The sequence below is a fragment of the Jaculus jaculus genome, chromosome 16 (genome assembly GCF_020740685.1).
Source record: "Jaculus jaculus isolate mJacJac1 chromosome 16, mJacJac1.mat.Y.cur, whole genome shotgun sequence".
NCBI classification, from domain to species: domain Eukaryota; kingdom Metazoa; phylum Chordata; class Mammalia; order Rodentia; family Dipodidae; genus Jaculus; species Jaculus jaculus.
In genome coordinates, this window is record NC_059117.1 from 59,052,780 (window position 1) to 59,075,782 (window position 23,003).

The window sequence follows — 23,003 nt, forward strand, 5'->3', positions numbered from 1 at the left end:
ACATAAATCCAGATGCACAAGGTGGCACATGCAGTTGGAATTTGTTTTCAGTGGGTGGAGGCCCTGGCACACCTATTCATTCATTCATTTTCTCTCTCTCTGTCTTCAATAAAAAAAAATAATACTTGAGAGAGAGAGAGTAAGTGCCAGTGCCTCCTGCCCCCGCTGCACTTCGTGCATCTGGCTTGACATGGGCACTGCAGAAGGTGCCTCTAAGCACTGAGCAGTCTCTTCAGTCCCCTCTTCCATACTTCCAGGCCGTTGATAATCTTGTCACAACTGGAAACGTACTGTAACTGATTCTGACTTTCAAGTTTCCCATGGATCATCACAGTAGTGATGAAGACACGGACGCTGACTTCCAACTCATTATCCAGCGGAGCCTGCAGGATGCCTACAAGCCCAGGACAGCTCACCATGCACTTGAAGACAAGGGGTAACAGCTTTCTCACTGGTGATATTGTGTGACATAGTCAATAGCTAAAACTAGTCATTAGCATAACAAAACCACAAGAAAATCAGAATGTAGGGAAGATCCTTTCCTTTTTGTTTCTTTTTTTTTTTAAAGAATATGTATTTATTTATTTTAAATATTTTTATTCATATATTTGAGAGCAAGTATGGGTACACCAGGGCCTCCTGCCCTGCAGACAAGCTCCAGTCATATGCACACTAATGCTGAAGGAAAGGTGGCAAACAGAGACAGAAGAATCCCACCTCAAAAGAGGTGGAAAGGCAAGGACTTACCCAAAAGTGCTCCTCTGCTCTCCACATGTGTGTTGTGGCATGCATGCACCATGCTCATGTGTATGCACATACACACAGTTTTTAAAATATTTTTATTTATTTATTTGCAAGCAGAGAGAGAGAGAGAGAGGAGAGAGGCAGACAGGTAGAATGGGTGCTCCAGGGCCTCCAGCCACTGCAAACAAACTCCAGATGCATGTGCTACCTTGTGTATCTGGATTTATGTGGGGACTGGAAAATCAAACCTGGCTCCTTTGGCTTTGCAGGCAAGCACCTTACCTGCTGAGCCATCTCCCCAGCCACCCCCCACACACACACACACAATTTTAGAAAGGTGAAAGATGGAGGCAGGAAAGAGAAAGCACCTTGGAGGTGGCAGGGAGAAGGTTGACCCCAGGCTTGCTGGCCTGGAGGAAGTGGGACGGGGGGTCCTTGTGCGAACAAATGGGGGAAATGTTGAGAAGGTGAACAAGGCCAAGAAGCAGATTGTTTCCTAGTGCTCAAAGAGAGCCAGGTTGAACTTCAGAACCACAGAACTGGAAGTTGAATTTGTGTTGTTTTCAGCTACTAAATATGTAGTAATGTCTCACAGAGGGTAAAGAAACAGAAGACAATCTGTATAAGTGCAGTTTTAAATGTTTAAGAGAAGTTAGTTGGCCAAGTTGTGAGCAACACTGTTGTTGTAGTAGTCAGGCTCACATTGCTGGCAGAAAACACCCGACCAAGAACATCTGGAGGGTTAAAGGGTTTAATTTGGTTTATAGATTCTAGAGGATGCTCCATGATGTCAGGGGAAAATGATGGCATGATCAGAGGGTGGACATTACCTCCTGGCCAACATAAAGTGGACAACAGCAACAGAAGAGTGTTCCAAGCACCGGAAAGAAGCCGGCTATCACACTCATAAGCCCACTCCAACAATACATCACCTCCAGGAGGCTCCAATTCCCAAATTGCCACCGGTTGGGGACCTAGTATTCAGAACACCTAAGTTTATGGGGGACACATAAATCAAACCACTACATTCTGCTCCTGACCCCCATAAACTGACAACCATACATGATGCAAAATGCAGCGCATTCATCCAACTTTAGAAGTTTTTATCCATTCCAATGATGTTCAACTATCCCCATAGTCCAAGGTCTTTTTTTTTAAGTTTTTTTGTTGTTAGTTTTTATTTGAGAGTGACAGAGAGAGAAAGAGGCAGAGAGAGAGAGAAAATGGGCACGCCAGGACCTCCAGCCACTACAAACGAACTCCAGACACATGTGCCCCCTTGTGCATCTGGCTAACGTGGGTCCTGGGGAATCGAGCCTCGAACTGGGGTCCTTAGGCTTCACAGGCAAGCACTCAACCGCTAAGCCATCTCACCAGCCCCATAGTCCAAGGTCTTTTAACTGAGCCATAATACCACCCCCTCCCCCCCAAAAAATATAATGGCATAGAATAAACATTCACACTGCAAAAGATGGCACTGGGCATAGCAAAGAAATGTTCAACCAATACAAGATTTAAACAGGACAAACATCAAACTCTATAGCTCCAAGTCCAACAACTCTAGTCAATGACAAGTCTCTAAGTCCAATAATTCTAACCAGTGACAAGTCTGTGGAGTTCCAATTCTGCCCCTCCAGCTAGGCTACTTACAGTTCCAGAAAACTTCATCTGGTGCCAGCAGCTCTTCTTGGCAGCCATTCCATAGTCCTGGCGTCTCCATTGAGTCTCCAACTGCCACCCACAGCTCATCCTCATGGCTCCATCAGGTCTCCATGCAAGTAATCTAACAAGCTTGCTTCACACTGCCCATGGCCATTTCCAAAACACAAAACTGCGCTGCAACCTCAGTGATTCTCCCTTTCCTGCATTTCTTATGCTCCATAATACCAGGTGGGCTTCCAATTTGTTAATCCAAAGGGGCATAAAGCAGTCTTTGAAGAACGGGACACTCCTTCAACATTCAGGTCTCTTCAAAAGAATCTGATTCTTCCTGTTGTTCCAATGCAGGTTTGCTGGCCCAATCTCAAAGGTTGTAATCTCTCAAACAATTGTAGCTGAATAGGCAGCAGTTTGGGCCCAAAGATTTCATTTTTTCTGTGCCATATCCCGCTGCTCATACCAGTTCAGTTCTATGCAATTCAACCCTGCACAAGTCCTCAGGATAACAGCAAGCCTCTCACAAAAACTGCTTCTAGCCCAGTCCAGGAAAAGCTCTTTCTCACCCTCACAAGCCAAACCTCACAGTCCATAGTTCTTACTGCATTCAGGTCTTTCAACTTTGACCAGAATAGTCCATCAAGTTATACTTACAGCACTGCAGGGCATCTCTAAAGCCAAGATTTAAAATTCATCCACATTCCTACTGAAAGCAGTTATAAAAGGCCAAAGCCACAGAATCAGGTTTCTAATAGTAATGATACCAGTTCTTGGTACCAATTTTACCGTTGCAGTCAGGTTCACATTGCTGGCAGAAAACACCTGACCAAGAGTAGCTTTGGGGGAAAAAGGGTTTAGTTTGGCTTATAGACTTGAGGGGAAGCTCCATGATGGCAGAGGAAAATGGTGGCAGAGGATGGACATCACCGCCTGGCCAACATCAGGTGAACAACAGCAACAGGAGAGTGTGCCAAACACTGGGAAGAGAAAGCTGCCTATAACACCCATAAACTCACCTCCAACAATAGACTGCCTCTAGGAGGCTTCCATTCCCAAATTGCCACCAGCTGGGGACCTAGCATTCAGAACACCTGAGGTTATGGGGAATAACTGAATTAAACCACCACAATGGTTTAAGAAAACTTATTGTCTTCAACCTGGGTTCATTAAATAATTAGAGAAAATTGGAGGATGAAAATCCTTATTTGTGATATTTAAAAATAAGATGCAGGGGCACACTCTTCTGTTGCTGTTGTCCATCTGATGTTGGCCAGGAGGTGATGTCCACCTTCTGCTCATGCTAACATTTTCCGCTGCCATCATGGAGCCTGTAAGCCAAGATAAACAGTTTTCTCCCACAAAACATCAACAACAAAAAAGGCAGGGCCGGTGAGATTGCTAAATGGTTAAGATGCTTGCTTGTAAAGCCTAACAACCCATGTTCAACTCCCCAGTACCCACACAGTCAGATGCACAAAGTGGCACATGCATCTAGAGTTCATTGGCAGCTGCTAGAGGTCTTGATGTGTCCACACTCTCCCTCCCTCCCTCGCTGTCTCTCCCTAACCCCCCTCCTATCTCTCTGTCTTTGCCTGGCATGGTGAAGCATGCCTTTAATCTCAGCACTCAGGAGACAAAGGTAAGAGGATCACTGTGAGTTTGAAACCAGCCTAAGACTACATAGTTAATTTCAGGTAAGCCTGGGCTAGAATGAGACCCTACCTCATAAAACCCAAAAATAATAATAATAAAATTCAAAGCTGGGTATGTTGGTGTACAACTTGGACGCCAGCACTCGGGAGGCTGATGCAGGAAGATGGCTGTGAGTTTGAGGCCAGCCTGGGTCTACAGAGTGAGTAAATTCCAGGGCAGCCTGGACTAGAGTGAGACTCTGTCTTGAAAAAACACAAACAAAAACAAAATAAGATCCATATATTGAAGCCAGGCACAGTGGCAAATATTTATATTGCCTGCAAAAACAGGAGAAGGGAGTTTGAGCCCATCCTGGGCTACATAATGAGATCTGTCTGAAAAAAACAAAAAGGTTGGAGAGATGGCTTACAATTAAAGCACTTGGTTACAAAGCCAGAGGACCCAGATTCAGTTCCCCAGGACCCACACAAGCAAGATGCACAAGGTGGCGCATGTGTCTAGAGTTTGTTGACAGTGGCTGGAGTCCCTGGTGTGCTCTCTTTCTCTGTCCCTCTTGAATAAATAAAAAAAAATAAAATATTTTTTAATTTAAAAAATAGAACTTACTAAGAATGTTTCTTGGGGCTGGAGGGAAGCTTAGTGGTTAAGGCGCTTGTCTTCAAAGACTAATGACCTGGGTTCAAGTCCCTCAAAAAAGTTATAGAGAGGGCTGGAGAGGTGGCTTAGCGGTTAAGCGCTTGCCTGTGAAGCCTAAGGACCCCAGTTCGAGGCTCGGTTCCCCAGGTCCCACGTTAGCCAGATGCCCAAGGGGGCACACGCGTCTGGAGTTCGTTTGCAGAGGCTGGAAGCCCTGGTGTGCCCATTCTCTCTCTCTCCCTCTATCTGTCTTTCTCTCTGTGTCTGTCGCTCTCAAATAAATAAATAAATGAAATTTTTTAAAAAAATATTTAAAAAAAAAAGTTATAGAGAGGTGATGAAATTTTCCCACGTGACACTGTACTACTTGTCCTCAGAAAGGGGAATTGGGTCAGCTGCGCTCATGAGGGCGTGCTGCTGGCTGGGCTGTCACACAGTACTTGTCCCTAAGAAGCTGACAGTCTCATGAGGGAAGACAGACCTGAAAGAGCAGGTTCCCTACAGTGTGTTAAGGGAACACACACTACATTTTACAAGTAGAATTATTATTGTTATTTCTTCCTTTTTAAATAAAATACTGTTCATTTGTTTTCTTGAAACACACAAGCTACCTTAAAATATTTTATTAATTAATATATTTATTTATTGAGAGAGAGGCAGATAGAGAAAGAATAGGCTGCCAGGGCTTCTAGCCACTATAAATGAACTCCAGTTGAATATACCACCTTGTGCATCTAGCTTTCATAGATAATGGGGAGTTGAACATGTGTCATTAGGCTTTGCAGGCAAGTACCTTAACCACTCAGCCATCTCTCCAGCTCCATTCTTTTTCTTCTTCTTCTTTCTTCTTCTCTTTCCCTCTCTTTTTAAAAATATTTTAGTGGTGGAGGGATGGCTGAGTAGTTAAGGTGCTTGCCTGCAAAGCCAAAGGATCCAGGTTTGATTCCCCAGGACCCACATACAACCAGATACACAATGTGGCACATGCGTCTGGAGTTCATTTGCAGTGGCTGGAGGCCACAGCAACCCATTATCTCTTTCTCTGTCATAAATAAATAAATAAAAAGTATTTTTAAAATATTTTTTATTTATCTATTTGACATAGAAAGAGAGAGAGAATGGGCATGCCAGGGCCTCCAGCCACTGCAAACAAACTCCAGACAAATGCACCACCATGTGCATCTGGCTTATGTGGGTACTGGGGAATTGAAACTTGGTCCTTAGGCGAGCACCTTAATCAATAAGCCATCTCTCCAGCCCCTTTCTCTTTCTCTCTGTCAGTTCTGAAGATCAAAGCCAGGGAACCCAGAGTCTTGTGCATGCTAGGCAAATACCCTAACACTGAGCTACACATTTAACTCCCATTAGAAGTATTTTATTTGTGTGTGTGGTCACACATTCATATATGTGCCACGGTGTACATGTGGAGGTCAGGGTCCTATTGGTACAAATGCCTCTCATTGTCACAGACACACTGGGATCATAGATGCAGGTGCCACTTTGTTTCTAGCTTTTTGTGGTAGCTGGGAGTTGAGCCAGCAGGCTTTGCAATCAACAGCTTTTCACTGCATCTCCCCAGCTGAGAAGTATGTCTATTAAACCTGTCATTGCTTCAATGGGTGCTCACCCCTGAGTAATAACTGCTGTGTCAACTGTTTCCTTTGGGTTTGTATCAGAAACATTAGTTTGGGATCACATTTTCTTTCTCTGCAGCTGCTGCTTCTCGTCCTTCTTGAGCACTACTTACAAGAAGATTATTGAGACAATAGAGACAGTTAAGTACTCTTCCCATGTTCCCCTCGGCTCATGGAAAGGTGTGATGGCAAAGCCATCTCCTATGAGAAGATCATGAGACAATAGAGACAGTTAAGCACTCCTCCCATGTTCCCCTTGGCCCTTGGTAAGGTGTCTTGGCAGAGCCATCCCCTAGCTCAGAAGGCCTGGAAATGGGTTCTTCCTCATTCTGACATTTTGTGGTCCACAGCTAATGTCAGGAGTCTGCAATGGCCTCTTCTGGGAGAAAACACTTAAGCATGACTTAGCAAACTCCCCTGACTTCCTCTGTAGACAGGCGTTTTTCTGTACATGAAGACACTGAGGTATGCCCAGGTCTAGCTGGCATACCACGCTAGATGGCAGGCCTGTCCTCTGCAAATGAAGTCCGTCTTTCATCCAAGATGGTGTCTCATTATGTTGTTTTTCACCTGAACATTGGGGGTGGAATTGGGTAACAGAATGGCCAGCCTTGTGTGTGTGTGCCCAATTTGGGTCTGTTCGTATTTTTGTCCACAGGTAAGGAAGATGCACTGTCCCACCTAAGCCAGTGCCGTTCTGCTTTTGCTGAGGCCGATGGGCTGGGCTGGATTCCTCTGCATAAGGCTGCTGTGCAATTAAATAAAAACATTTTAGAAATAACCTTGAAAGGTAAGCTCCTTTTCACTTTCATTTCGAGATAGGGTCTCACTCTAGCCCAGGCTAACCCGGAATTCACTCTGCAGTCTCAGGCTGACCTTGAGTTCAAAGCAATCCTTCTATCTCTGCCTCTCCAGTGCTGTGATTAAAGGCGTGTGCCACATGCCTGGTAAGATTTTACTTGTCTTGATGCTTCTGAGAAATAAGTTTAAAAGTGGCTTCTCCAGGCTGGAGAGATGGCTTAGTGGTTAAGGCCCTTGCCCGCAAAGCCTAAAGAACTGGTTTAGATTCCCCAGTACCCACATAAAGCCAGATGTACAAGGTGGCACATGGGTCTGGAATTCATTTACAGTGGCTAGAGGATCGGGTAACTCCAGTGGCTAGAGGACTTGGTGCACCCATTGTCTCTGTCTCTGCTTGCAAATAAGGTATTTTAAAAATAAAAAGAAAAGAATGAAGTCCCCAGCTTAGAAAAAAGAAGTTACTTCTCCATCTTACCCTGCATGGTATGATGAATGTATTTCAGCTTCCAAACCTAGTTTATGGGATCAAGCTACCTGCCAAGGTGAAACGCCACTATTTCTGGCTGTCCGCAGTTGCCTCTTGGAAAATGCCAGTTTTCTTCTCCTCAATGGCTGCAATCCAAACGCTAAGAATTCCGAAGGCAGTTCTCCTCTACTTACAGGTAAATCAACAGCTCATTTCTGGGGTAGTGTAGCTCTCAGTCTCCTCATGTCCACAGGTTCTCACAGCTTTTTTTTGCATAGTTGTTATGTGGTATATTTGATTTCCAACTGACCAGACGTAGGAACCTGCTTTCTAGAAGCTTCCTATAAAGCTGGATGTGGTGGCAAATGCTGGTAAGTAATCAAGCACTCAGGGTGGAGGTGGGAGGACCTTTATTTTGAGCTCAGTGTGGGTCACATAGTGAGTTCAGAGCCAGCCTGGGTTATGAGATCCTATCTCAATAGACAAGATGAAATAAACAAAATACCTCCTAAGGAAGAAGAAAGAAGGTTGGGAAAGGATGGAGAACTCTAATCATTGGCTCTTTAAACCCAGCAGGTATATAATTATCAAAAATAAGAATGAGGGCTGGAGAGACGGCTTAGCAGTTAAGGTGCTTGCTGGCAAAGCCAAAGGACCCAGGTTCGATTCCCAGTACCCATGTAAGCGAGATGCACATGGTGGTGCATGCCTCTGGAGTTCATTTTCAATGACTAGGAGGTCCTGGTGTGCCCATTCTCTCTCTCTCTCTCAAATAAATAAAAAATTTAAAAAATATATAAGAATGAGCCCAGTGTGGTGGCACATGCCTTTAACCCCAGCACTCAGGAGGCAGAGATAGAAGGATTACTGTGAGTTTGAGGCCAGCCTGAGACTAAAAAGTGAGTAAGACTCTACCTTGAAAATACTTTTTAAAAAATGCATTAAACTATGAAAACTGTACAACAATGATGGTGGAAAGAGCTAGTTTTCCTCTCTTCTTCTTATCCAGCAGGTCACATTATTCCTTTCTGTGGTACCTAAACACATCCCCGTCTATAGATCATGAAAAATGCTGGGGTGTAGTGAAAGCAGGTTCATGGCAAAATTTCTGAGGTCTCAATCCATCCATGTGCAAAGTGAATCTTTAAAAAAGAATACTTTATTTATTTGAGAGAGAAAGAGAGATGGAGAGAGAATGGGCATGCCAGAGCTTCTAGCCACTGTAAATAAACTCCAGATATATGTGCCACTTTGTGTATCTGGCTTTACTTAGGTACTGGGGAATTGAACATGGGTCATTAGGTTTTATTCTTTTCTTTTTAAATATTTTATTTTTGTTTATTTATTTATTTGACAGAGAAAGGGACAGAGTAAAAGAATGGGCACACCAAGGCCGCTAGCCACTGCAAACGAACTCTAGACGCATGCACCCCCTTGTGCATCTGGCTAATGTAGATCCTGGGGAATCAAACCTGGGTGCTTTGGCTTTGCAGGCAAACGCCTTAACCGCTAAGCCATCCCTCCAGCCTTGTCCTTAGGTTTATTAGGCAACGCCTTAACCACTGAGCCATCTCTCCAGCTCACAAAGTGAATCTTGAAGAGAGTGATGGAATGCCCAGCATGCCCAAACATCTATGGTGTGTGTATGTGTGTGTGTGTTGATGGATATGGAACCCACTGTCTCATGAATGCTAAGTGAGCACTCTTGTTGATGGTTGGTTATGGTTGTTGTAAACAACTACACAGTCATTTTCATCACAAAGAACCTCAAGGGGTGTTCTATATGACAAACACAGATCCAAATGAGATTCCCTATTGGCTTGGCCATTCACCCAAATGTGTACATTTAACCTAACTTTAGTCATTCATTTGCCGAGGTAGGCTCCATGGCCATTGGGGGTTTTCTTCTGTTGAAGCAGTTGTAGCATTTTCAGAACTATACTGAATACTTAAGGTCTTTTTTTTTTTTTTTCAGAAAATAAATAAATAAAACTTTGTTCCAACCATGTAAATGGCCAATTGAAAACAACTCACGATGCCTTGTGGATAAACTAACAGTGCATTGATATAAAACACTATTACATCTTTTTTAAAAATTTTTTGTTCGTTTATATTTACTTATTTGAGAGCGACAGACACAGAGAGAAAGAGGCAGATAGAGAGAAGAGAAAGGGCACACCAGGGCCTCCAGACACTGCAAATGAACTCTAGATGCGTGTGCCCCCTTGCGCATCTGGCTAATGTGGGTCCTGGGGAATCGAGCCTCGAACCCAGGGTCCTTAAGCTTCACAGGCAAGTGTTTAACCACTAAGCCATCTCTCCAGCCCCTATTACATCTTTTTAAGTAGAAACTTTGTAAGGACACATCATGTTGGTACCATCATTTCTCTCCTCCCTGCCCCCATTCCACTGAGGTCCCTCCTTAGTGAGATTGCTGGTGTTCACCGTGGGGTTGTGGGTTACGAGTTGTGAGAGGAGCCGCCAGTCATTGTAGGGAGGGGGGCAATGCCTCTGGATATTCCCTCCTACCCTGTGGCTCGTACAAACTTCCCCCCCTGCCACTTCCACAAAATTCCCTGAGCCGTGGTGGGTGTGTTTTAAGTGTACTTTAGTGTTGAGCTCTCTGCAGCTTCTGGATTTCTGCTTTGGTGGATTTCATTAATCTCAGCGTTGGTCTCCACGACCCTGGTGCTGGTTGACAGGCTCGCTATTGAAGCAGCGCTCTTGCTCATCTCGCCAGTTCCTCTGTGGTTTTACCTGGGCCCTGGCTGAGGTGTGAGGGGTGGCTCATCTCCTGCCAGGGAGTCAGCTATCTTTTCTGGTCTTGTTGATAGATTTTGGTTGTCCTCAGTTATCACAGACTTCTGCAAAAGAAAACCAGATTCTGCAATGGAGAATGAGATCAGCATAGGTTAAAGGGGATACACATTGCTAATTTAGAGAGATTTTGATGGAGGTAGCCTCTCTTTTGGCCAAAAACTAGTGGGAGCTTGTTGTTGGAGTCCATGATCTTGGTCTCCATAGGATTCTGACTTAGTTCCCACTTTAAGCAATGGGTTCCTTTCCACTGAGTGGATCTCTTAGCCAAGTACAGAGCCATTGATTACCCACTAAGACTGGGTGCCACCATTGCACAGGTGTGTACATCTTGTCTGGCTGGTTACTTTTAAATAGCTGTGACCCCTGCTGGCTCACACCATTGTTGGCCACTTCCCCCCAAACTTTCATGTAGTGCTTTCCAGCACTAGATGGGCTAACCATCTGGGAACTGGCCTTCTTCTGGATTCCAGACAGAACAATTACATTTTTAAAAATATTTAATTAATTTATTTGAGAGACAGAGAAAGAAAAAGGGGGAGAGAGAGAGAGAGGTGGGAAGGAGAGAGAGAGAGAGAATGGATGTGCTAGGGCCTCTAGCCACTGCAAATTAATTCCAGATGCATGTGCCACCTTGTGCATCTGGCTTACACGGGTCCTGGGGAATGGAACCTGGGTCCTTTGGCTTTGCAGGCAAGCACATTTACACCTATGGCATCTCTCCAGCCCAACTATTACATTTTTTGTTGTTGCTTTTTCAAGGTAGGGACTTACTCTAGCCCAAGCTAACCTGGAATTCTCTATGCAGTCTCAGGGTGGCCTTGAACTCACGACAATCTGCCTACCTCTGCCTCCCAAGTGCTGAGATTAAAGGCATGTGCCACCATACCTGGCAACATTATGTGATACATGTCTTAATTTTATAATGTGTTTCCTAAACACTGAAATCTGAAGTGTGGAGGTACATGAGCAGAGCCCCCATCTAGCTGATATGAGACTCCCCTTAACTCTGTCGAACATAATGCTCCCTCATAATGAATCTCCCAGCTGTTCTGCGAGACTCACAAGACTCCTACGATATGGCTGCCTTGCTGATCAGCCACGGAGCAGATGTCAACCTACGATGTGCCAACAACAGAACAGCACTCCACGAGGCGGCCAAGCTAGGCAGACAGGACCTGGTGAAGTTGATGCTGGTTTCTGGGGCGTTCACTGATCCACGGAGCACCTACGGCTTTACACCTCTTGCTCTTGCTGCCCAAGGTGGACACACGGAAATCATGGAGCTATTACTGCAGAAAGGCAAGATTGTCTATGATGTTTGTGGGGTCACAGGATTCAAATGTCCTCCACTTGATGGGGAGCCTTAATGGAAATCAATATAATTTTATTTAAATTATATTATTATATTCAATTGTTATTAATAAAATTATTGTTTATAATTTTATAAATTTATTTAAGACCAATATAATTTTTTTATTTCTGAGGAGAGAGAGAATGGGCACACCAGGGCCTCTAGACACTGCAAACAAGCTCCAGACACATGTACCACCTTGTGCATCTGACTGTACATGGGTACTGGGGAACTGAACCCCAGGCTGGCAGGTTTTGCAAGCCCCAAATCTAAACATTTAATAAAACTGTTAATGTGGGCTAACAAAAAGCCTAAAATAAGCTGGGTGCAGTGGTGACACACACCTTTAATCTCAGCACTTGGAATCAAAAGTAGGAGAATCATTGTGATCTCAAGACTACCCTGAAACTACATAGTAAATTCCAGGTCAGCCTGTGCTAGAGTGAGATCTTACCTCAAAAATATATATATATATACATACATATAAAAAATATAAAAATATACATACATATAAAAATATACAACATACCTCAAAAGGGGCCCAACTGAAACTAAGGACAACTGGCGAAATAAGCAAGGGTGATGTTTTCCTGTGAACCGGATACCAGCACAAAGGGGAAGGAGATCGACGCAGAGAAAAATCAACTCCTACCAAATCAGAGAGCCAAAGCCTCAGAGGCCCCCAACACCTCAGCACTGAAGCAGACCAAAAATGAAGCCAACATGGCTCAGGGAAATCTTGCGGAAGAGGGGTTGGAAAGAATGTCAGAGTTACATGTTGGGTCATGATTTGCAGAGACATTTATCATACCAATAACTGGGGGCTAACTCCACAATGCACGACCCATTTTCATTAACAAGGAGGGTCTAATGGGAGGGGGTAGATCACAGATGAGCCTAAATAATGGTACCAAACTGTCTGTATTTACTGAAAAGAAAACTAATAAATTAAATTAAAAAAAAAAAAAAAAGGCCGGGCGTGGTGGTGCATGCCTTTAATCCCAGCACTAGGGAGGCAGAGGTAGGAGGATCACCATGACTTCAAGGCCACCCTGAGACTACATAGTGAATCCCAGGTCAGCCTGGGCTAGAGTGAGACCCTACCTCAAAAAAACAAAACAAAACAAAACAAAAAGCCTAAAATAGATTGAAGTTGTTGTATGACATAATTTCCTTAAAATTAAGAGGATGCAGGCAACTTACTTTAATACTCTCTCACCATGCTGAGCCAGCTGTGTTTTTGGTTTGTATGCTTTTGAGACAGTCTCTCTAGAGCCCAGTCTGGCCTTGAACTCATGAGAGCCTCCTCCCTCAGCTTCCTGAGTGGGGTACTGGGATTGTAGGGACACACCACCATGCTTGGCTCAAGATAGTTTTTAAAAACTTTTTTGTTGTTGTTGTCCTTTCTTATCATCAAAATCTAAGCCACTGCAACATTCCAATTTTCTCTGTACAATGTCATGAGGAGCTAGTCAGCAAATTGCTTTAGATAAAAAATTCTTCATGATGTCTTCTCTTTGGGTTTTAGCACTCCAGTAATAACCAAAACTCCAAGTCAGGGAAAGAAAATTTGTATTTAGTCAGGTGTGGTTGCACATGCCTTTAATCCCAGCACTTGGGAGGCAGAGGTAAGAGGATTGCTGAGAGTTCAAGGCCACCCTGAGAATATACAGTGAGTTCCAAGTCAGCTTGAGCTAGAGTAAGACCCTACCTCAGAACCCCCTCCAAAAAAATTTACATTTATTGAGCATTTTCTATGCCACAGGCATGAAGCTACCTGTGGTGTCTCATGTAATCCTATTAAAAATTCTGTGAGGGGCCTAGAGAGATGGCTCAGCAATTGAGGCACTTGCCTCCAAAGCCCGAGGGCCTGGGTTCAATTCTCCAGTATCCACATAAAGCCAGAGGTACAAAGTGGTGAATGCATCTGGAGTTCTTTGCAGTGGCTGGAGGCCCTGGCACACTCATTCTTCTATATGTTCTTTTAAAAAGTTCCTTTTCATTAAGACATTGTCATTGGATTAGGTGATGGAGTTCAGCTTGTTAGCACCATTCTATACAAACATACCGAGTCAAATTGGCTTTGTCAGCTGGTCTAGAAAGAAAGCCACCTGTGTGTGTGTGTCGCAAGGTAGGGTCTCTCTCTAGCCTAGGCTGACCTGGAATTATTTACTATGTAGTCTCAGGGTGGCCTCGAACTCACAGTGATTCTCCTACTTATGCCTCCCGAGTGCTGGGATTAAAGGTGTATACACCACCACGCACAGCAAAAGCCACCTTTTATATAAGTATTTCTAGCTCAGGCTGATCTGGAACTCACTATGTAGTTTCAGGGTGGCCTCAAACTCACAGCAATCCTCCTACCACTGCCTCCCAAGTGCTGGGATTAAAGGTGTGCACCACCACACCTGGCTTCACTTCTCTCTCTCTTTTTTTTTTCTTTCTGTAATTATATTTATTGAGGGAAGTAGAGCCAAGGAAAGGCACCCATGTGGCTAGAGATCCCACGTGGAGGGCCTGGGGGAAAAGCGAGAAAAGAAAGTTCAAGGAATTCCTGCCATGTGGGGAGCTGGAGGGGATAAAGCACCCAAGCCAGCCTAGGCACAGCTGAGGAAAAAACTCACCTATAGCTGGAAGTTCCAGAGTGATCAGAGAGACTGCCCTCCCTTGCAAAGGTATTTATAACCTTGGGGTGATGGACTGTCTTTTGGCCCAGGTGAACCAGAGGGCCAGTTGGTTGGTTAGGACTAGGGGCTGTCTCAGGAAGAGGTTAGCTCTGGCACCAAGTTCCAGGGCCTGAACTTGACCAGCCACAATGTTTAAATCCTATGAAAGACCTCCAGCCTAGGAGAGGTCTTGATTGTTTATAGAAAAACAGGTCTCTGGGGAACTAGGCAAAAGATAAGAAGTCAGCCTGCACTTTTCACCTTCAGGGGTCCAGTCACCCTGTCTCTAACACCCTCCCCGCCATGAGAAGACACTCTAACTACTGTTAGAGGACAAAGGATGATGATGTCAGATCGTTAACTTGTTCCTACTGAATTGGGCATGAAGTTGTGGCAGTTAGAGAGTCACACTCCCAGAGAGGGGAACTACTCTAAAGGACCCCGAAAGTGCATTGATGGAGTACAGGAAGATAGTCTTGGGAGAGAATGTTGTGGAGAAAAAATAAAAGGAGTTAATGAGAAGTGAGCACACAGCAAACTGGTTGCCTTCAAGGTTGTCCTTCTCGTGGGCCTGTAGGCCTTGGGGAACATTTGAGGGAAACAAGGTGTATGGAGTTGGATTGTCTCAGGACCATCTGAGCATGAGCTGGCTAAGATTTTCTTCCAGAACTGTTATTAAATGGCACAGTAGTGTCTGACTTGGCCTGAATCTGTTTTTGTATGGCTTGTAAAACAGGTGAAATATTAGTGTTTTCAGAAACATAACTTTGACACTTGCATAATAACCTTCCAGAGGGGATCTTTTTTAATTTTTCCTGGGGGTAGCCAAGGCCAAAGGTTGGTTCCATAGAGCCATTGGGTGCCATTAAAGGCTGTACACATATATTCTTGGTCTCAGGACTTATTTAATGATGTTCTGGCACAGGTTAGAAGGGAATTTTCCACTTCTAAACAACATGAACTTACTCTTAAAGTCAACCTAATTATAAACTTCCTACATAGTTTTTCTTCCCCAACTAGTTGATGGTTGCTTAAGAGCGTATGTCCTGGCGCTCAGGTCCTTGCTACAATAGGTGCTTTATAATAGCGTTTTGGTGGTGGTTGTATAGTAAGGCTGCAGAGACAAAACGATGGAAAAGAGTTTTGCATATTGAGATTCTTCCTCTGCACAGGTGCTAACGTTCACAGTCAGGCCTCAGACTCTTCTTCCGTTTTACTGGAAGCAGCCAGAGGAGGAAACCCAGATTCCGTGACTCTCTTGCTAGAGTATGGAGCGGATGCCAACGTCCCCAAGAATTCAGGCCACCTGCCCATTCATGTGGCGGCTGACAGAGGCCACTTACTGTAAGTTCCTATAAGTCCTATAAGGAATAGGGGCTGGGCTGGAGATGTGGATTAGTGATAAAGGCACTTGCCTGCAAAGTCAAAGGACCTAGGTTCGATTCCCCAGGACCCACATAAGCCAGATGCACAAGGGGACGCATGCATTTGTAGTTCATTTGCAGTGGCTAGAGGCCTTGAGTGCCCATTCTCTATCTGTCTCTTTCTCCTTCTCTCTCTGGAGTTCATTTGCAGTGGCTATCTGCTTCTTTAGAAAAAAAAAAAAAATAGGGGAGATAGTATTAGCTAACTTTTAAAAAATATATTTTGTTTATTTGAGAGGGAAAGTGTCAGAGAGAGAATGGGCAGGCCAGGGCCTCTGCCACTGCAAATGAACTCCAGATCCATATGACACCTCATGACTTGGCTTACTTATGTGGGTCCTGAGGAATTGAACCTGGGTCCCTAGGCTTCACAGGCAAGCAACTTAACCGCTAAGCCATCTCTCCAGCCCAGTATTAACAAACTTTCATGTGCATTTGTATGTGTGTGTGTGTGCAGGTACATGTGTGTGTACATGTGCCCAGAAGCCAGAGGACAATCTCTGGTAGTGTTTTTCAGGAACATTGTCCACCCTTTTTTTTCTTTTTCTTTTTAAATTTTTTAAAATTTTATTTGCAAGCAGAAAGAGTGAGAGAGAGAGAGGGAGGGAGGGAGGGAAGAGAGACTGACAGAGCAAATGGGCATGCCAGGGCCTTAAGCTGCTGCAAACAAACTCCAGATACATGTGTCACCTTGTACATCTGGCTTATGTGGGTCCTGGGGAATCAAACCTGGGTCATTAGGCTTCCCCAGTAAGCACCTTAACCGCTGAGCCATCTCTCCAGCCCTCATTTTGTTTTTTGAGACAAAGTCTCTCACTGACCTGGAGCTTGCCAAATAAGCTATACTGGTTGGCTAATGAGCCTCAGGGACCCACCTGCCTAACCTCCCCAGCACTGGGATTTACAGGTGCATGCCACCGCGTGAAGCAGTTTTTTTTTTTTTTTTTTTTTTGTGGAGGGGGAAGGTTCAAGGTAGGGTCTCACTCTAGCTCAGGCTGACCTGGAATTCACTCTGTAGTTTCAGGGTGGCCTCAAACTCACAGCAGTCCTCCTGCCTCTGCTTCCCGAGTGCTGGGATTAAAGGTGTGCCCCACCACACCCAGTATCCAGCAGTTTTCACATGGGTAATGGGGATCCAAACACAGGTCCTCATGCTTGCAAGTCAAGCATTTTACCAAGTCATTGTCCCATCCCTTAGCTAACTTCTTAAAAGAGCAACTTTAGGAAGCTTATATACTCATTAGAATCTTAAAAAAATATTTTCTCTAATCCAACAACCTAGGTACCTTTTTTTTAAGATAGGATCTCTCTCTAGCCCAGGCTGACCCAGAATTTACTATGTAGTCCAAGGCTGGCCTTGAACTTACAGGGATCCTCCTATCTCTGCCTCCCAAGTACTGGGATTAAAGGTATGCACCACCATGCCTGGCTAAAGAACTTTGAAGAGAGAATGCAGCCCCTGCCTTCTTCTTGCTCTTCCTCCTCCTTCTTCTCCTTTTTTTTGTTGACTAGGTACCTTTATTTTTTTGGTTTTTCGAGGTAGGGTCTCACTCTAGCCCAGGCTGACCTGGAATTCACTATGTAGTCTCAGGGTGGCCTTGAATTCTCAGTGATCCTCCTACCTCTGCCTCCCAAGTTCTGGGATTAAAGGCATGCGCCACCATGCCTGGCTAAATATAAATTTTCTTTTGCAGCCACTGAAGACACTAAAAAAAAAAAAGTCCTTTGTTAATATGGGAAGCCTTGGGTCTCAACTGAGGCAATTCAGAGTTTGTTTTTAAATTTTTCTTTCTTTTTTTCTTTTTATTTATTTGTTTATTTGCAAGTATAGAGATAAGAGAGACAGAGAGAATGGGCACACCAGGGCCTTTAGTCATTGCAAACAAACTACAGATGTGTGCGCCACCTTGTGTGTGAATTGAACCTGGGCTGTTAGGCTTTGCAGTCAAGTGCCTTAACCACTGAGCTATCTCTCCAGCCCCCAATTCAGAGTTTTTAACCCAGAAAGCAATTCTATTCAATTTTACTTGATATCTGGGCTTCTGAGTGAAGAGACCAGTATTGTGTTGGGTTCTAAATATGTGACAATAATGTCACCAAGAATGACATAAGGAATTCATGAACAGACTAACTCTGCCTCTTAACAAAAGCTTTTGCAGGGCTGGAGAGATCACTCAGCACTTAAGGTGCTTGTCTTAAGTGTCTGGAGTTCATTTGCAGTGGCAAGAGGCCCTGGCACACCCATTCTCTCTCTCTCCTTGCAAATAAATAAATCAAACCCTGCAATTCTCTGTCAGGGCACTCAAGATGTTAGTCCCAGTTACGGACCTCGCAGCCATCAAGAGGAGTGGCATCAGCCCACTTCACTGTGCAGCGGCAGGGGCTCACCCTCAGTGCCTGGGACTTCTCATCGAGGCTGGCTTCGATGTGAACTTCATGCTAGATCAGAGAGTTCGGAAGCACTATGACGACCACAGGAAGTCAGCTCTGTATTTTGCTGTATCAAATGGTGACCTCTCCTCAGTTAAGCTGCTTCTGAGCGCAGGGGCTCTCCCCAACCAGGACCCGGTTAACTGCCTGCAGGTAGCCCTCCGGTTGGGCAACTATGAGCTGGTCAGTCTGCTGCTGAGACACGGGGCCAACGTCAATTACTTCTGCAGAGTCAACCCTCTGCACTTCCCGTCAGCACTGCAGTACACCCTGAAAGACGAAGTCATGCTCAGGATGCTGCTGAATTACGGCTATGACACCGAGCGGTGTTTTGATTGTCCTCACGGAAGCAAAGTTCACACCAACCATGCTTTTGAAGGCTGGACGCCTACAGTCATAAAAGATACGATGGTAAGTCCATAGGCAGTAGACAGCTCCATGTTGCTTGTATGAACATCCAAACCAGGCAGAATTTATGGAAGAGGCTTATTTCAAGCTTACAGATCCAGGGGGAAGTTTCATCCGTGGTTCCCATTCATAAATCCAAGCAGAGAGAATCCATCACCAGCAAGCAAACACCAAAAGCAACAAAGCACCAACAGGCAGCAAGCAGCTGAGACCCCCGGAGCTTAAAAACCATCTCTGCATACCTTTGGGCTGTAATTGAGATCCGTCCCCAAACACACCTTTGGGCTGGACTTCAGGTCCACCTCCTCCAGCTAGGTGGCTGGAGAACCAAGTTACAAATATTTATTTATTTATTTTAATTTTAGTGACACACACACACACACACACACACACACACACACACACACAGAGAGAGAGAGAGAGAGAGAGAGAGAGAGAGAGAGAGAGAGAGAGAGAGAGAGAGAGAAATGGGGCACCAGGGCCTCAGCCATTGCACTCGAATGCCAGATGCTTGTACCACCTAGTGGGCATGTGTGACCTTGCGCTTGCCTCACCTTTGTGCATCTAGCTTAGGTAGGATCTAGAAAGTCAAAATGGGCCCTTAGGCTTCACAGGCAAGGCCTTAACTGCTAAGCCATCTCTCCAGATGCACAAGGTGGCACACATATCTGGAGTTTAGTTTGCAGTGCCTGGAGGCCCTGGTGAGCCCATTCTTTCTCTCTCTGCCTCTCTTTCAGATTTAAAAAAAAAATTTTTTTAAGTAAGAACAGAGCAAAGTGGCTCATTTCTCCTCACACAGACCAGAGCCAGAAATGGGTAACTTTCCAAGTGGCCAGCATCAGGACCGGCCAGAGAGCCTCACACCACAGTCCAGCAGAAGGAAGCTGCACACATCCCTCTCTTCTTTACGCAGAGCTGCGCGCTCACTTGTCATGGCTGGAACGTAGCCTCGCTTAGGGGCAGGTGAAGCTGGGAAGGGTTCATAGATGCTATGTAACAGTCTGTCACTCCTCACTCCACCTGTGTGGCTCTGAGGTTCCACATGTCGGGGCTCAGACAGATGAGGATCCTGAGAGCTGGATCTCAGGACTCGCGCTGGTTGGTGTTCTTTAGATGCCTATGTCAAACTGTAGATACTCAGTCCTCTGCATTTACTTTCTCATCTCTCCCCCCCACCGCCCAGTTCTGTGAAGTAATAACACTGTCATGGCTCCAGCATCTCTCTGGAAAGGTTGTTCGTGTGATGCTTGACTATGTTGACCAAGTTCAAATCTGTTCCAAGTTGAAAGCTGTGCTCCAAAAACAGAGGCTGTGGTCAGAAATACATCTTATTCTGAGTGAGTACCTTTCTTGTAGAGAATTCTTATCAAAATACCAGATACCAGCCCAAGGGGGAAGGAGACCAACACAGAGAAAAATCAACGCCTACCAAATCAGAGAGCCAGAGCCCCAGAGGCCCCCAACACCTTATCACTGAAGCAGACCAAAAATGATCCCAACATGGCTCTGGGAAATTTTGCGGAAGAGGGGGCAGAAAGAATGTCAGAGCCACATGTTGGGTCATGATATACAGAGACATTTATCGTACCAATAACTGTGGGCTAAGTCCACAATGCACGACCCATATACCTCAACAAGGAGGGGCCAATGGGGAGGGGGTAGGTCACGGATGAGCCTAATAATGGTACCAAACTGCCTGTACTTGCAGAATAGAGAATTAATAAAAAAAAAATACTATTTTAACAGCTGGGCATGGTGGCATACACCTTTAATCCCAGCATTTGAGAAGCAGAGGTAGAAGGATCACTGTGAGTTTGAGGCCACAGTGAATTACAGGTCAGCCTGGGCTAGAGTGAGACCCTGCCTCAAAGGAAAAAGATAAAAATACTGTACTATATTTTATTTAAAACATTCTTCTGGTTAAAAGCTTGACATAGAATACTAGAAGAGTGCCATCCTTTTTTTTTTCGAGGTAGGGTCTCACACTAGTCCAGGCTGACTGGAATTCACTATGTAGTCTCAGTGTGGCCTTGAACTAACGGCGATCCTGCTACCTCTGCCTCCCAAGTGCTGGGATTAAAGGCGTGCGCCACCACCCAGCTCCATCCCTTTCTAAAAATGGTGTGCTCCTAATTCCACTACTTTGTGACAATCACTATTTCAGCAAATTTTATCTGCTAGGTGATTACTTATGATTTAGCTAGGTAATTCTGTTTTTCCAATCCACTTATACCACAGCTAGAAAGGAACACTATACACACAGGAATAATAATAAAAAAAAAAAGCTATGAAATGGAGGGGATGAACAGATGGCTTAGCCACTAAGGTGCTTGCCCGTGAAGCCTAAGGACCCAAGTTTGATTCCCCCAGACCCATGTAAGCCATATGCCCAAGGTGGTGCATGTATCTGGAGTTCATTTGCAGTGGTTGAGGCCCTGGCATCCCCATTCTATCTCTCTCAAAATAAGGAAATAAAACAAAATGAAAAGTTAAAACTATGAAATGGAAATAGAAGGAATAATGAGAAGCTAAAATCTAAACTTGTAGAGTTTTTATTAAATGACCCTTCTACAAACCAAATTTCTTTCACCAAGTCAAATTAAGAATTTCTTTCAAGCCCGACATAGTGGCATACGTCTTTGGTTCCAGCACTCAGGAGGCAGAGGTGGGAGGGTTGCTGTGAGTTTGAGGCCAGCCTGACGACTACATAGTGAATTCCAGGTCAGCCTGAGCTATAGTTAAGACACTACCTCAGAGGAGAAAAACAAATTCTTTCCTCTCATTTCTCCCTGGACAATCTTTTGGCTTGTAGTCTGCCCACAAGGGACAGGATGTGGGACTCCCAGAGATTTAAGAACTCTAGGTCTCAGGAGGAGACCTACAATGGACGTGGCCCTCAAACTACCTACACGAGCAGCTTTACTGTAAAGCTGCATCTCTAGTGACATTCCCATTTATTGGCAGCAGAGATAATTCCTGGTGGCCTAGGTATCCCACACATTTGCTAACCAAACCCTCAGGTCACCATGAAGCAGAAATGATTCTTTTCTTTTGGGATAACGTGCCTATTCCTTGTGTTTTAGCAAACCCTCGCTCGCTACAACATCTGTGCCGCCTAAAGATCCGGAAATGCATGGGACGCCTACACTTGCGCTGCCCAGTCTTCATGTCATTTCTCCCACTACCCAATTGCCTCAAAGCATATGTCCTTTACAAAGAATATGACCTTTATGGACAAGGAAACTTCACAGGAACTTGGTGACCCAGCGACTCTAAGGGAAAAGGTATAAACTCTGCAGTCTTGTATGGAACTTTATGTAGCAACTAAAACCTCAAGTATACTGGAGATGAGGAGATGGTTCAGTTGTCAGAGGTGCTTACTTACAAAGCCTGTTGCCAAAGGTTTGATTCCCCAGCACCCATGTAAAGCTGTAACAAAACTGGTGCATGTGATTTGCAACACTGAGAGACCCTGACATGCCCATACATACACATGCAAATAAAGGAAATTTAGGCTGGAGAGATGGTTCAGTGGCTAAGGCACTTGCCTACAAATCCTAAGGACCCAGGCTCACTTCCCCAGTATCCATGTAAAGCCAGATGCACAAAGTGGCTCATGTGTCTGGAGTCTGCAGCAGCTGGAGGCCCTGATACTCCCATTCTCTTTATATGTCTCTCTTCTATCTGCTTGCAAATACATTAATTTGAAAAATATGGCTGGAGAGATGGCTTAGCAATTAAGGCATCTGCCTGCAAAGCCAAAGGATCCCGGTTTGACTCTCCAGGACCCATGTAAGACAGATGCACAAGGAGGTGTATGCAGCTGGAGTTCATTTGCAGTGGCTGGAGGCCCTGGTGTGCCCATTCTCTCTTTCCCTCTCCCTGCCTCTTTGTCTCTCTCACACACAAATAAAGTTTTCATTAAAAAAAAAGGGGGGGGCCTGGAGAGATGGCTTAGCAGTTAAGGCACTTGCCTGCGAAGCCTAAGGACCCATGTTCAACTCTCCAGATCCCACGTAAGCCAGATATATAAGGCAATGCAAGTAGAGGTCGCATATGCCCATTAGGTGGGGCACACGTCTGCAGTATGACTGCAGTGACTGGAGGCGCTGGCATGCCAATTCTTTCTCTAGCTCTCATAAAAAGAAAAATAATAATAAATGAAGTCCATTTTATTTTTTTGGTTTTTCAAGGTAGGGTCACTCTAACACAGGCTGACCTAGAATTCACTATGCAGCCTCAGGCTGGCCTCAAACTCACAGTGATCCTCCTACCTCTGTGTCCTGAGTGCTGGCATTAAAGGTGTGTGCCACC

The 23,003-nt window shown here is 44.8% G+C and overlaps 1 protein-coding gene across 1 annotated transcript; it reads left to right on the forward strand.

The window, feature by feature from the left end:
* The first annotated feature begins 320 nt into the window (after positions 1 to 320).
* On the forward strand, positions 321 to 21,951 carry Asb14 (ankyrin repeat and SOCS box containing 14). The gene is made up of 9 exons (XM_045136189.1): positions 321 to 436; positions 6,403 to 6,460; positions 6,978 to 7,113; positions 7,628 to 7,786; positions 11,455 to 11,709; positions 15,600 to 15,771; positions 18,149 to 18,692; positions 19,873 to 20,026; positions 21,773 to 21,951. The coding sequence occupies exons 1-9, from the start codon at positions 321 to 323 to the stop codon at positions 21,949 to 21,951; spliced, it is 1,773 nt and encodes a 590-aa protein (XP_044992124.1).
* Positions 21,952 to 23,003: the final 1,052 nt, after the last annotated feature.

Coding starts and splice junctions, on each gene's coding strand:
- Asb14 (XM_045136189.1), top strand. CDS start 321: ATGGATCATCACAGTAGTGATGAAGACACGGACGCTGACTTCCAACTC. Junction 7,114..7,627: donor TTTAGAAATAACCTTGAAAG/GTAAGCTCCTTT, acceptor AATGTATTTCAG/CTTCCAAACCTAGTTTATGG. Junction 7,787..11,454: donor CAGTTCTCCTCTACTTACAG/GTAAATCAACAG, acceptor TGAATCTCCCAG/CTGTTCTGCGAGACTCACAA.